The 15,337-nt window shown below is 50.2% G+C and overlaps 1 protein-coding gene across 2 annotated transcripts in view; it reads right to left on the bottom strand.

The window, feature by feature from the left end:
* LOC149339411 (uncharacterized) overlaps positions 1–15,337 on the bottom strand; it is a 49,966-nt gene that overhangs the window by 17,888 nt on the left and 16,741 nt on the right. Inside the window, exons 1-2 of one of the 2 annotated variants that reach the window (XM_089548198.1) lie at positions 9,942–10,203; positions 5,257–5,376 (exon numbers count right to left, since the gene is read on the bottom strand). In XM_089548198.1, coding sequence (XP_089404324.1) covers positions 5,257–5,359 — 103 coding nt within the window. In that variant the 5' untranslated portion in view covers positions 5,360–5,376; positions 9,942–10,203. Of the gene's footprint in view, positions 1–5,256; positions 5,377–9,941; positions 10,204–15,337 lie in introns of those variants that run through there. The other variant, XM_089548199.1, reaches the window with a different exon arrangement.

The following is a 15,337-nucleotide window of genomic DNA, read 5'->3' as shown; positions in this document are numbered from 1 at the left end:
CTTGAACGCCTCACTTGTGTCGTTCTCGGAGGGGATATACCTCAGCAGGACGCCGTCGGAATCCAGCAGATACGAATCCAGCGCGCTCACAGCACTACCAGCTGTTTCCAAGCGCTCCGCACCGACAGCAAAACCAGCTGTCCCCGTGTGCGCGGCGGCCCGGCCGCCTGGCTCCCGGAGCCCGTCGAACACTTTTCGACAAAAGGAATCCATCTGCTGAGCTTCGAGCAGCTCCTTTCTGCTGAACGCGATCCCCACGGAACTCGCGTAGTCCACGTGGTTCACGCTCTCGCCTGGGGTCAACGGTCGGTCCGCGTCCCTTACATCGGCTACGGCTGGGGACAGTCCCGCACTCTCTCCCTCTGTCGGGTGGTCGGTCGCGTGACCTTCCTCGCCCTGGACAGGCGCTCGCGAGAGTGCGTCAGCCACGGCGTTGTTCTTCCCTCTGCGGTAGCGCACGGTAAAGTCGTAGCGCTGCAGCAACAGGGCCCAACGCGCCAGGCGGCCGCTCGGCTCGCTGAGGCGTCTCAGCCAGGTGAGCGCCATGTGATCCGTCTCGATCACAAATGCCACCCCGTCGACGTAGTAGTCGAACTTCCGCAGAGCAAAAACTATCGCGAGACATTCCTTCTCTGTCACCGAGTAGTTCCTCTCTGCCGGCGTCAGTGAACGGCTCGCGAACGCTACCGGTCGGAGGACGCCTTCATGCTCCTGAAGCAACACTGCTCCTAAGCCCAGGTCGCTTGCGTCGGTTTGAATCACAAACTCCCTGTTTAGGTCGGGTAGCTGCAACTCAGCCGTGTCCGCGAGCACCTTAACGAGGTTGCGCAGTGCAGCCTCTTGCTCGGGACCCCAACTCCAGCGCTCGCCCTTCTTCAAAAGCTTTGTCAAAGGTGCCTGCAGCGCTGCGCAATCTGGGATGAACTGGCGATAAAAGTTCGCCATTCCCAGGAAGCGTCTGAGACCAGCTAGATCTGACGGCGACGGAAACTTAAGCAAAGCCTCGAGTTTATCCTCGCACGGCAGAATGCGGCCTTTGTCGATCGTGAACCCCAACAGTGTTATTCGGGTCGCGGCGATCTGCGCCTTTTTCGGGTTCAAAGTGATTCCCGCGGACCTCAGCCTCTCTAGGATGTCCCTCAAGTGGCGCAGGTGTTCCTCGAACGTTTTTGAGTACACCACGATGTCGTCTAGGTATGCGAGCGCGTGGTGCCACTTCGCATCTCCCAGAACACGGTCCATTAGGCGCTGATAAGTAGCGGGTGCTCCTACCAAGCCAAAAGACATTCTCTTGAATTGGAAAAGACCTCTGTGACAAGTGAAAGCAGTCTTCTCCTTATCACGCTCATCCATTTCAACCTGAAAGTATCCGCGGCTAGCATCGAGCGTAGTAAAGTACTTCGCCCCACCTAGGTTGGACACTAGGGAAGAAATGGTTGGTAGAGGGTACGCATCCTTTCTCGTAACCTCATTCAGTCTGCGGTAGTCCACGCAAAGCCGATATGTATCGTCTTTCTTTGGAACTAAGACTACCGGGAAGCCCCAAGGGCTGTTAGACCTCTCCACAACGCCAGTATCGATAAGTTCGTCTAAGGCGCCGTCTAGTGCTTTTCTCTTAGCCAAGCTGATTGGTCTAGGATTGCACTTCCAAGGCAGTGCATCACCCGTGTCTATTCTGTGCCTTACTAGTGTAGTCAGGCCAGGCCGGTCTGTGAATGTCGCGTTGAATTCGTAGAGGAGAGATGACAAACGTGCCTTCTCCCTTTCCGATACGCTGTTCACCTCCGACAACAAAGGGTGCATTGCCCTCCGTGGCACAGTAGAACAGCTTTCTACCGCGACAACATTCTCTGTGGGCCCTCTCTCAGCGGCGACTGTCCGCCCGCATGCTTGTTTCCGGGCCGGCGGGGGTGATTTTCCACGGTCACTCCCCGCTAGCTCCGCGTTCGGAGCCGTAATTGACTGCGAGGCCGCGGGCGCTTTTGCAAAAAGCTTCAAGGCGCCGGTGGTGCGCTCTCGATAGCCTCTGCTGGCTATGTCTATCACAATGCCTGTCTTGGCTAGGAAGTCTCGCCCAAGAATTACAGGAACGGATAAACAGGGAAGATGAACGAGGCGTTGTCGCCGCACGCGTCTTTCCCAGCGAACCACTATCCTAGCTGCACCGCTGGATTGCGCTGTGCCGCTCGCGAGGCGAAAAGTGGTATCGCACTCTCTCAACCGGATTTTGTTCTGGCGGAGATGGTTTAGCACTTCGTCACCGAACAAAGAAGCGCTTGCCCCTGTGTCGAGTAACGCGGTGAATTTCTTTCGAGCTATCGTTAGCTCGATGAACGGCGCTGGCAAGTCAACAGAACTTCCTACGCGACATGCCAAAGGCGCTAATAAACCGGGGTTCTCTGTGTAAGCCGCGCGGGATCGAAGGTCGATCACCGGCGGCTGTAGCCGTTTCCCGACTGTGTTTGGTCACGGGCGGGGAGGCGGCCACAGTCGCGGGCGAAGTGGCCCGGTTGGTCACACCTGTAGCAGCGGTTGCTCGGGCTCCGACGGGCTAGGCGCTGGTCGCCACGTTCCGGTCGGTCGTTTCGATCTCGATCTCGCGGTGCGGACGGTGGGGGCCGCTCGTGCGGCCGCGTGTCGGCCTCGCGATCTCGGCTACAGGTGTTCCGCTCTGCGGCAGCGTGTGCTGTTCGCAGCGCGTAGCTGAATGGGTCCAAAGCGCGGTCGGACAATTCCCAACCCCTCGGGACACTCTCGTCAGCAAACTGTGCTGTCGCTTCAGCTCTAGACGGACTACGCACTGAGCTGCCATTCCACGCGCAGCGAGGCTCAAGTGACTGCGATGCAGGTGGCGGCGGCCGATACGCTCGCGCAGAGAGGATGTCTCCCTGAATGCGCTTCGCCTCAGCTGCTAGCTCGTCCAGGTCTCTAAACCTGCCTCCTCTCAGGTAGGTCGCGAAAGTCGGGTGCGCTTGTCGTGTGACACGCTCAACTTTCTCCGTGTTTGTGGCGCGAGGGTCAGCGAGGCGATACAGTTCGTCCATCGCTCGGACGTACTCTAACAAAGACTCGTCAGGGTGCTGGGTGCGGAGTTCCAGCTCTCTCCTCAAACGCCACTCGTAGTTAGCGGGAAGGAATTCGTCGCGGAAGCTTGCGCTAAACTCCTCCATTGTCCTCGCTCGGTTACCGGTTAGTCGGTACCAGCGGGCCGCTTGCTCCGTCAAAGAAACAGGCACAACACGCGCGAGCAGTTCGGCGTCTGCGATTCCTGTCGCTTGCTGATAACGCAGCAGACGGTCGAGGTACTCATTAGCCCCTGTTCTGTCATGGTACCCCGTGTAGGTAGGTATGTCTATCCTAAGACGGGGTGCCTGGGCCGGGGCTTGCAAATTGTTTTGCAACATACCCGCTAAGCTCTGCATAACTTGCATCGCGTTCTGCAAGAGCACCTCGGATGACTGCGGACTAACGCCCCCGGAGTTGGGCGCAGCCGCTGATGGCGTCGAACAATGAGGCGTAGGTGCCCTATTGTTCGCACCACGGAGCGGCGGGGTGCCCGATGTGGTGCCCTCCGTACCAGGCCTAAGTCCTGCCGACGCGCCCGGGAATGCAACTCGGCTATTCCGCGTGGAACACTCAAGATTTACGCCTTCCATAGGCAAGTCAAGTAGGGAGCCCTGGCTCTGTGCCGCTAGCTCTGACAGCATGAACAAAGACTGGAAGTCAGGCCTATCAGCTGCCATTCTTTGTTAGCGCGTCGACAGTCGTTCGCTCCAACAAAGTACACTGCTCAATGCCTAGTTCGCCCCACGTTCGGGTGCCAAGATATGGGGTCACCCGCGAGCAGCCGGCCGTGAAGGCGCGCTTCCGTGCCAGCTATGCGCGGGCGTTCTCGTGTCCCCAACCCGTGGAGCAAAGTCACAGCCACGGCGGGTTCGGACGAAGTAGGCAACGAACAGAGTACGCTAGGAAACCGTTTATTTACCTAGCGCAAGGCAAAGCACACTGCGGAAGAATGTTCTATCCGATAATAGATGGTTCAGCAGCTTACCAGGTCGTCGTCGACCGGCGTTGAATAATCCGGGAGGGCGCGGGCAGGAGACGGGGTCGGCGGGGCAATCGGGCAGTCACCGCCGCGAGAGGAGAGACTAGACAGCCTTTGTTCCCGCGTGAGCTCTCCTTTTAACCCCTACGACATTACCTCCCTCTTGAGCAACTTGTTGCAATCAAGAGGGGTCGTTCACCCGTCCCTAAGACGGCAGAGCGTAGGCGTGACGTCACGTCCGAGCTGAGGGTGAGGAGAGTTGCCGGGTGCCCTCCTCTCCCCATTCCCTGCGGCGCGCGCTCTCGTCTCGTGACTCAGCGCGGGGCGGCGAGGGATATTTGTATATCCCACAAAGTCTAGCTGTACCTGCCTCTCTTTCGCTTTTTTATCTCGTTGTGCAGAGATTCCTAATGCATTTGTCACGCGCATGCAGAATGTTGTTGAGGCCACCTACCCGGCCGAGTGCGGGAATTCAGGTTTTTCCCTGCCCGAAGGCCGTGTTTGATGTGCAAGCTCATAGGCGCGCAGTGAATAGAAGCGCATATGTTGCCCCTGCTTCTGCCGACGACGCGTAGGATATCTTGGTATCCGTGGCGGGGTTTCTCAGAAGTTCGTGGCCTTGCTGTGTTTGAGTACGGTGCGGCAAGGGTTGTGGGTGCGCAGCTACTGAAGCTTCCATGTATGCTCAGTAATTCGAACGAGAACCGACTATGGACGTTATAGTTTTGCACCTGAATCCGCAACGCCCGCCCTGCTAAATGGTTGAAGGTTTTATGTAAAACATTTTGGAACATTAAATGGAGGACATTGTATGCCGAGCAGTGCATGTAGACACTGTATGAAAAGCGCATGCAGAAAATGGTGCGTAGCACGTTTCATGGGAAAAACTTTATGTAGATCATAGTACCTAAAATCATTGTATCTACAATATTGCATGCAAATCATTGTGTGTAGAACATTGTATGTAGAGCGCACACAGATTGCATCCGACTCATTCACGAAACAAAAGGGGTTCTGAAGGCTAGGAAACGGTGTTGACAGTCTAAATGGCAAGGGATCGTAAAGCAATAAAGCGCGAACAGCAAGAGAAAAGACAGGCAATTAGACTTTGTTGCCGATTATTTATTCCTGCGTGTTACGTGGTTGTGTACACTCTCGGCATTACAAAACGCAGACATTTCGACAAAATACAAATGGCACCATCCACTTACCTTGCCTCTTAGCTCGCACGAGAACGGTAGAGTTGTCTCCAGTGGCCGCTACTGTGCTCGCTATGGAGACCACTACCAGTGCGCCCAGTAGCCCCCCGCGCATGCTCGGTGTTCTGGTACCTGTTCGCACCAGAAAGAAAGAAAGATGGGAATCGATGAAATCAAGCCGAAGGTGCGTAACGATGCGGCAATAAAGCGCGCATGATGTAGCGGCCCTCGGCTTGGTACGCCGCAACGAGTGAACGCCGGGGTTGAGAGCTGGTTTTCAAGGCTAAACCTGTCGAGTTATTTATAGCTCGTTCTTGGCCCGCGGCCGCTTCCGCTACACCACCGGGTGAGCATCAACACGTTCTCAAGGACCGTGCTTGCTGCTGACCGTGGTTTTCAATTGTTCTCGCTCCTAGAGTGGCCAGCGACCACTTAGCAGCTCACCCAACAACCCTGATCAGCCTCGTAGCGTTACAACAGTCGGCTACACCAGTATCGTTTGTCAGAGATGTGAGGGTATTATATGTGGTATGTGGTATCATAGTAAAACTAAAATACCACGGCATTGTTCCGCCTGAAGCCGACGAAGCGTACATATAGATGGAACAAACAAATATTAGTATTCATTCTCTGCCCGTCAGGAAAGCCAAGTGCCACTTTCGGCATCATGCGTGACGATCGTGAGCAGTTCGCCGCATCATTAGAATGAAGGCAGCGATGCGTAGCGTTTGTTCCCACTCTATCTGCGCCTTCTCAGTGGAGTAATTCTGGTGCCACATGCCTGTGCCATCACGCGAACTCGTCATCCCGCGCCCTCGTGCTCTAAAGTAGATAGGAAAGGTAACCTTGTTTGCAGTGTTGCTAATAAAAATAAGTATGAATTATTCACCGAAATTATAAAATTAAAAGTAATGAAAAGATGAAGTGATTTGCACCTATGTCTAAATAAAATTTTTCAGTACCAAGAAGCAAGAATCAGCCATTGCCTCTATTTAGTATTTTCAGCACTATCTTTTTTTCCTGCATGAAAGTCTTAAAACTCCTGGAAACTGACAACTGATTACTCGGGGATAAAGAAACAGAACAAACTGCCCAGCTATTTACAAATCGAAAAACAACATGTATGTGCAGTGGAAAAGCTCCTTTTCTATAATATACCATAATGACACAACTACTGCATGCATGATTTGGTTCGAAGTCTACTACCTGCTTCTTGAGTTGCATTATTACTCCCTTGCTCGAGATATTTCGGGCTTAGCACAAAAACTTGTAAAGCAATAATTCCTGCCGAAAAGAAAAAACTCTCTGCCAAAGGTTATCTTATAAATATGGATATAATAGGAGACAGCTCTTCATAAGCCGGCAGCAATGCCAGAGCAATGTCGTTCGAATTCCTTTGCAACCTTGGATTTATCTTTCAAGAAAGGCGGGTTGGGCACGTTCGTGTTCGGAATGGCTACACCTGACAGGCGGCTCTCGCTTCCAAGAATGTGCCACTTTCAATTGCTTTGCGATTCTATGGGCAATGTGCTTTCTTGCAAAAAATCTACGTTTATACAGGCACATATTCTTGCAGCCCAATGTGATAATAGCATTACCATGAGCGCGAAAATATAAAAAAAATCTTTTTGGAAATCATGAGCTGAGCACCATCTGTCCTTTTTCGTATTCAGTCGGCATTCATAAACCCACCCGTTTAGAAATGTTTGAAGAAACACAGAAACAGTCGATGCGAACAGCGATTCCTTCTAAGAGCATCTTTACCAAGGAAAATGTTTAGTCAGACTCAAGTAAACACGCATCTTATTCGGTTTAGAACATCTGGAGTTGCACAGGATGCCTCAAGCTGAAGGATTCGTCAAGAAAATTCGCAGGTGCCTTATTGCCTAAAAAACAACGCTATGCACCCTGGCAAATACCCCGCCGTGGGTATGTGCCATTAAACCTGAGGACATCATCATCATCAAACGCGACGGTTTCGAAGGTATTGTTACCAGTAAGCTGTCTACAAGTATGGTAGTTTCGTCGCCGTGGGGTCTTATAACGAACATGGTGGAGTGTTCCCCGAACTTTCGTCGCCTACTGCCGCGCCTCTCGGACGAATAACTCTTACAAAAAGGCGTAGCTATAAATGAAATCGGCATCAGTTAGTATTTTCCCGTCTTGATAAGCAAAAGTAGGCGCGTTTCGAATGTTAATAAGTACATTTAGCGACCAATACTTGCATACTTTTCTTCAGTTGCAGTTTATTATTTGGTTTCCTGAACCCAATGTTGTTCTCCTGTTTTCTTGAGAAATTCCCCAAAGCTCTTAGCAGACAACACACTGGAAATGCATTACCAAGGATTACATTCTGTCTCTAGCTGCCTAAGCATTTCAGTTTAATGAACTCAGCTCCTCCTAAACTGGAGTCAACCTCACCAAGGATTACGTATGTACAGTCGTCCACGAGAAACGCAATACTACGAGCGTGTGTTTTTCGGCAAATTATTTGCACTTGTGAAGAGTACAAGCTTCAGGAAACGCACGCAAGAAAAACAGTATCACTTCAGTAGCTCAAGCACTCTCACAGCTTTCATTTGAGGGCTCCTTTTCTGTTAAAACACTCGAAACAAGTTCAAAACTGCGCCCCAAATATCTCTGAGTCCACGCGCTGATTCCCTGACCAATATGCATTTCAAACATGTAACTACTTTTGGTCATTAACAATTTCAGACACGTCTATGTCCTCAAGCGGCTATGGAGACAGAGAAAAGAAAAAAATGAAATGCAATTTGACAGAGCTCCCGCCGCCCGAAGTACCAGATGATACAAAGCGTAAACGGGACAGGACGAACGAAGAAACGACACGGACAAAGCGCTTCTTCGTTGTTTCTTTGTTCGTCCTGTCCCTTTTGCGCTTTGTATCATCTAGTCATGTACCAACTCGCCCACCAATTGATTCTTCTGAGGCAGTGGCGCAAGGAGACGTGAAAGAGAGGCAGAAATACAGGTTATCCAAGTCATTTTATAATAATCTTACTAAACTTCTGTTAAAGGCAAAATATCAATTCACACTAAACTTCCATTAATGATACCAAATTAATGTACCAGAGAGATTCCTGTGCAACGAATTGTGTTAATTATTTCTACTCAAAACTACCGGCAATGTAAATGTCAACATTAGGAGGCTAGAACGCGGCGCATGCGTGAATTGTTCTTGGGAAGGAATTTTTTCTGTTTCGTAGTTTCGACCAGACTAAAATCTAATGCTGAATCTTCTATACTCAAAAGTGGGGAATACACGACAAATAAATTGCCTTTTTTCTTCCAAGTTTACACTTTCATGTAAGGATTAGGAGGACGCCTGCTAACGGTCTCTCTGTACACTCAGTTCGAAGGAGACAGCATCGTCACCTAACTTTATAATCTTCGTTTTGGTTTCTGCGACGTCTGCACCGATGAACACAACTTTTTCGCAAGAACGCAAGGTTTCTATGGTTGGAATTCATATTGACGTTCAATTACGGCGACAAATTGTTTTCCAGTAATCTAGCTGCAGCAACGTTACAGGTATTTTAGTAAATTTACCCGACAAAGGCGGCACAACACACAAAAATAGCTGCTTGGGCGCTGCAAGGAAAAAAGAAATTCTTGCGCAAAACTGCTTGTGGCTGGAGATAACTACTATTTTTAACTCATGTATAACGCCAAGGTAAGCATAGTTATAGCGTCTGTCTACGATGTCTCAGCGTTGCGTAACTACAAAACAGACTCGACTCGTACTCGGGAGCTTTTGCTTTAAACATTTTGAACGAAATATTGGTAATGCGTCTGTTTTAAAAGCTGCGCGTCAGAAAATAACGCCCTGAAAACTATTTTACTCTATAGTCACCTCGATCAGCTTCTTCCACTGCCTAGCGTCCTCACTCAATGCAAATCGTTAACACGTGCCTCGCGTCCTCCAAACGCGTGAAAGCAACTACGAACGTCGTCGCGCAGAAAACAGACACACACAAACCGGACGCTAAACCATCTGCGCACAAAACGACCCTGCGGCTATAGCTCACACACGCCGTACTCTTCCCCAGAGGCATCATCGCTCTTCCACGGCTGGCGAGACGGAAAGGCGCTGAAGGCGTGTTCGCGTTAAGCACCACAAGGCGTGCGTCTAAATTTTCCTGCTCGTTTTGTATGCAAGAGCTTTCTTATAGCTTCCTCGTAAAACCCAGCACGAGGCTAGTGCTATTGACACCCACTTTTAGGTGCATTCGAGCGAGTAAATTGGGTCGATTTCTTTGACAGCACCGGGGGCATTAATAAACCAGCGTGCCATTTATAGACATGCCATATCGCGCCACCCGTACATATACTAGGTTTGCCTGAAACGGATTAGCACTAACAACCAAGGAATTATCTCGTACTAAAATGATCCGCGAACCATATCGGAATTCCGAAGCGGTGCCCTATCGACTGGTACGCAATATTTGGGTTCTTCCTCTACACAGACTGCAAACGACCTACACAAAATGTGGTGCGCGAAATTTTAGAATAGATCATCCACTTGTTCAGACTACACCTGACATCTCTCTAGAGCTGAGCCACTTGCCAACAAAAAGCCGAGGCACCTGTAGACAGATACAGAAGGAAGCAGAAAAAAAGCGCGCGTTTTTCAATGTCATCGCGGTCGCGCGCATCCCATCGCCACATGCACTCACCCGTTGGTGTGAAATTAATCCTCGACTTGCTGCTCGCGACACCGGTTGCATGAACAGTGGCACTCGGCGCACGGTCCACTCGAGCTCAGCACCAGCGTGTGCCCTCTGGCACGGAGCGTTAAAAAATCGCGCGTCAGACGAACCGCGAGCGGCTCTCTAGGTTTCCCCCAGCACGGTTGCGAAATGTTGTCTAGCGATTGCTGCTCCTCGGGGTAGCTTCTGCGAAGCTGCTCCTCCTCAGCCGGAAAGAAAGAGCGAAAACCAACCAAGCTCCGAAGGGGCAGATTAACTCGCAAAGCACGCGCCGTGCGGTCGCTTTCCCAGTGGCGTAACGCCACCGGCGACGTCGACGACGTAGACGCTGCTAGGGCGGACCTTCAGCGTCGTTTTTTTCCTCCCTGGAGAGACTACTCATCTCTTTCTGTGCCACGGCCGCGCAGCTTTCGCTTGTTTACTCCTTTCTTTCTTTCTTTTTTTTCATCTCTTCCATCTCTTCAAGTAGTTCTGCTAGCGCATGCGCCCTTCGTAGCGCGAAGCGAACATCCCACGTAGCCACCTCTGCTTGGTGTCGCTGACGTCATGATCTTGCGCTTACCAGATTCTTGCGCGCGCGCTACAGTGCAGGCCGACTATCAGCGCACGCAGTCAACGCGGGCCGCTCGCCAGTCGCTGGAGGGGGTCACGATTTTGGACGTTCGCCTTGAAACGTAACGGGGCGTCCCCGACTGACCAGGCGCCACGGACTCAAGACAAATGGGCGGCTCAGTAACTTGCGTCGTGGCTTACCAGTACGTACAAAACGCCCTGAGGTGGCATCAGCCCGACCGTGACTCTTTCTCAATTCCTCTGTCATCTTCAATTTTTTTTATTTCATTCTTTACCCAAGTTGACGTCTTTGTACCTATTTTGCTATTCTTTCTGAATCGCTACATGTTTCGCCCTTCGCATTGTTCAACGTCCGTTTCCGGCCATGCCTATATCTCTGACTCATTGCGCCTCTCTTCGCGTCTCATTAAAACAAAGTTGGCTAATTCACCAGGGCTGAGATCGGCGACCTTTCAGAGCGTACAGTACAGCGCTGTCTACGCAGTACGTTCGGCTGCATACAACAGCGGCCCCTCTGTGGCACGAAAGGACGTGAGTTAACTGTTCTTTTCCTAAGAACTCCGCGGAAGCCGCAAGATAATAACCACGAAACAAAGGGGACGACGTGAGCTCATCTTAGGCGAGAACGTTCATGCCTTCCTTAACAAGCGGTCTGACGGTCACGTTCGCCCTGTGTGGCTTTTGCAAGCAGCCCACCTGTCCTTGAATTTCCTTATACCGCCCGGAAGTCATGCGAAAGCCTTTAGTCCGCTTAGAACGTCACAAGTGAATGACGCCCGCAGACGCACCTTTCGAGCCCGTAACTATAGCCCGTAAGATGCATTAAGTACCGGACTTTTGTGTCGATGAAGTCAACGTCAGAAGAACCCGCTATGCACGGCGTATAAATAGAAGCAAATAAAAATCGAGGCATTAAGGTACGTTGCACACAAGGCTGCAAGTGTTTTTTCTCTTCGTTTCAATAACACGCCTGTCAAGTCTAGCTTTCTTGGACATCACTTTTAATAGCGCGGCAACTGTGGAATAGTATAGCATACTGTTATTAACATATTGATAGCAATGGTTTCATCTTCTGACGCGTAGCAAAATCTTGCTTTTAAATTTTGTCTGGCGCTCGCAATAGGTAAGACTGGCAGAAAAAAACTAATATAGTGCGTTTTGACTCTAACTAGCGGAAAACTTGAAGCGACCTGAGGGGGCAGGCACCCAAATAATGATTGTTATGGTGTCATCTTACTATACGCAAAAAAAAGCATTTATAAATCATTTCTCGTTGAAAAAATGCGCTTCATCATGATTTCTGGATATCTTTATAAACTGTTTTTTTTTTTTTACTTTCGAAGGGAAACAGTTTCTCCCTTGAGGCAGGCTAGTCTGTCTGGCAGAGGTTCGCAGGTCTTTGCAGCTGGGCGTACTCTATTTAAAGATTCATTTGGATTTATTTCTCTCAAGGTCAGCCTCAAGTTAAGCTTACGCCGTTCCTTGTCATTTGATAACTTACACGTGCTGTTAACGTAACTATCTTGTTGGAAGTTCGGGCACAAGTAAGTACACAATTTGTTCCAGCCAGCCGGCTGGCCGCATCCATAATTTTTCGCATGTGCAAAAAAAAAAAAACTTTTTTTTTTCGCCTTAAGCTTTATGGCTTCGAAACGTGTCTTGAGCTGCTCGAATTTCAGCAAGCTAACCTGTCAGTACGGTGCCCCCTCAACCAACGAATGAAAGTCAAAACCCTCTACACGAAGCGTGGGGCTTCGCCAGTGGCAGAGAACGTACGACTACTCTTGCATTATTCAGTGCTAGTAGTTTCTTTTTCTACGGCGCGAATTAGTGATTCGCGCTGTACATCAGCGCCTGGATTGCCGCACAAGCAGGTTATTTATAACTATATGCAGCTATATTCTAAGCTCCTGCGTCACAGTTCGCATTGACTCCTTCCCCCCACCCCAATAGCGGTTCGCAGAAACACACCTTGGCGTAACAAAAACGCATGTAGGGCTAGCGCAAAACCAGCGCTGCAGTCAGGCTGGTTTTCAGGGGCCTGATGGGATGCATGGTCGGTCGCCGGCCGGTTACTTGTGCCAAAACGCATAACAAGCTATAACCGCAGCCGCTACAAGCGCCTCAGTGCCAGACGCCCAAGGCTCGTCTCCCCTTGTTTTTCCGGCCCACTTAACCAGACTAACACGGCGTTAAACTTAGCCGTTATGAATATTTAAACGCCATCCGTCCTTTCCACTGCATACTTCTTGCTCTAGAATGGACGCATATATGTATATCTGGCAACGAAGATGGTTTTGATTGAGATCTCGTAAGACGAGTGGTGTGGCGGGTCGGGTTGCATGGAAGTAATTAAACTGTTGAGCAGGCGACCTCGTCTGTGTACAGGAACAATCTCCGCAAAGAAGAGAAGGAGAGAGGGTTGAACTCCTCTGATAGGAGTAGCTCTGACGTTGTGCGGTATTTCTCTAGTTTCTACCCTTGTAACACCGAATGTACTGAGGCTTCGTTGAATGATGTCATATATTATTGCGTGGCATCGCCAGCTATGACTGCGCAACCATGATATGCTTGATGTTTATGAGTTTACTGGCTACCGCAGCGGTGGCCTGGTCGTTTGAGTATCCACCTCTCATGCTGAAGGTGCAGGGTTCGATCCGCAGTGCCACCCATAGGCCGGCACACTCACTCAAGAGTGCACTCATATCGCCACACTCACACTCACGTCTGTGAGTGTGAGTGGGGGGTTGTGAGTGTGAGTGGACGTGAGTGTGAGTGCGAGTCCGTGGATGTCAGCATGGGTGGCCATAATTGCGAGTGAGTGGATGTGAGTGTAAGCGGAGATGAGAGTGAGTGCGAGTGAGTGGATGTGAGCGTGAGTAGAGGTGAGTGGTGAGTGGGCATGATTGATGAGTTGATGTAAGTGGCAATGAGTGGTTGTGAGTGGTGGGTGGACGCGACAGCGAAATCAGTCGCGTATGTTTCGTGACGACGATACCCGCTTGGCTATTTTCATGCTGTTGACAGCCGAGGGAAGCAAATATTCACTACTGAGGGCGCTCGAGGCAGCATAAGGCATCAAGCCGGTGTCTTTCGACAACCGAAGCAGATGATTCCGCTGGCATGGGAACGCAGTCTTTCGTTGCTTTTGTAATTCAACGTTGACGCGGGCGCAGGCCCTTCGCGGATGCAATGAGCCGCTACGAGTTTTGTAAGATCCTTTATCGAATTTCGCATTGCCAGCCCTGCAGATATAGATGTCTCTTGCCACGCTACCCGCACGGCTCGATCTCATATACACAATAGTTACAGTGCTTACTGCTGAAACGACTGTCCGCTTCTCGGCGATAACTACCGTAAGATGGGATCTCGAGTGCTGCAATTGACTCTTAGGTTTTTTCTGTGCCCAGGCGTGCGCATTGCAGAGCTCTGCTCTGACCGTAATTTGCTGATTTGGCCGGACCCACGCGAAAACCTGACCTACTTGGCCCAGCTCTTGAACTGCACAAGTCCGACTCAAGCCCGGAAACGACGCGAAAACCAAGAGCGCTTTTCGGCAACGCCAGAGGATTCTTGTTTCTATCATGTACTTGAAGGAGCCCAGCGTCGCAAACCAAGCAAGCGGTTTTTATTTTTTTTTATGCATAGCATTAGACATGGTGATGCCTTTGACGCCCAAGGAGATATCCAAGCTAACAATGCGACAACTGGGGCTAGTTGGTATTTCATTTTTTGAGCTGTAGTAGAAATGCGCTGAGTATAAAAAGAACAACACGAGGCAAGGCTAATCGACGCGCTTCGTCAAGTCATGTCTCGTGTTGTTCATTTTATACTCAGCGCATTTCTACTACAGCTCAAAAAGAGATATCCAAAATGGCAATATTTTATGTTTTAATTTTTTCTGCCCTCTGCACAACTGCAGAGAAGGGGGTGAGACACTGGCTACCCAGCGAGATAAGGGTAGCCGTACAGCGGAAGATTCCGAGAATACGGGAAAGGTCAAAGGTCACTTCCCACTGTGCACGTTCTCGCGTCGCGTGGCTTTTGTCCCACGTCTACAGCGCCGCGCGTTGACAGCTTGAGGCGCGGTCAAGAGGATATTGCCACGCTAGCTGCAGGCATGAAGACAGCTTGTGAGTAACGGTACTGAACAGATGAGCCTTCAGGTGACTTTCCTCGAACCTGGGTTTATCAGAGGTTGAAACAACCTGTTCCGTGGGAAAGAGAGAATGTTCGCGAAGCTCACAGGAGGAAGGGAGAATCCTCCGAGATCTTGATGGCGGAAAGTGTGTGTATTTGCACAGTGTTTGTCGAGAAGAGTTATCTTCTTTCCAAAATTATTGATTGCCTGTGTTGTCCTTTCCCAATTGTTGATTGATGATGTTTTCCTTTCCCCAATGATTTATTGGGTGGATGTTTGTGGAGTTACCTGATTGGTTACTGTCCCCACCGAGGGCGCGGACGTAGTTTAAAACCAGCTGTTTCGGTGGGACCGAGGGCTGGTTTCGCCACGTAAAACTACGAGTCAGTCAAAGTTTTCTCCTTGCTTGTATCTATCTTTGGTTTATTAATTGCTAATACAAAGAGTCCTCTAGCAACGTGATTGAGCAAAATCGAATCTGCAAGATGTCAGGTATCCTCCAGTAATCATCATCAACGCATTTTCCCTCTACAAGATTGAGAGGGAAACTCAACTATGTTGAAACGCTGCGGCGATTTTCGGCAGTGAATATGAGGTGGCAACCAAATTGGCCGCACCCTTTTTCATTGATTGGACGTACAGTTCGAAC

The sequence above is a fragment of the Amblyomma mixtum genome, chromosome 6 (genome assembly GCF_055824585.1).
Source record: "Amblyomma mixtum isolate Tamu chromosome 6, ASM5582458v1, whole genome shotgun sequence".
NCBI classification, from domain to species: Eukaryota; Metazoa; Arthropoda; class Arachnida; order Ixodida; family Ixodidae; genus Amblyomma; species Amblyomma mixtum.
Note: the sequence above shows the minus strand (reverse complement) of the source record. Positions and strands in the feature narration are given on the sequence as shown.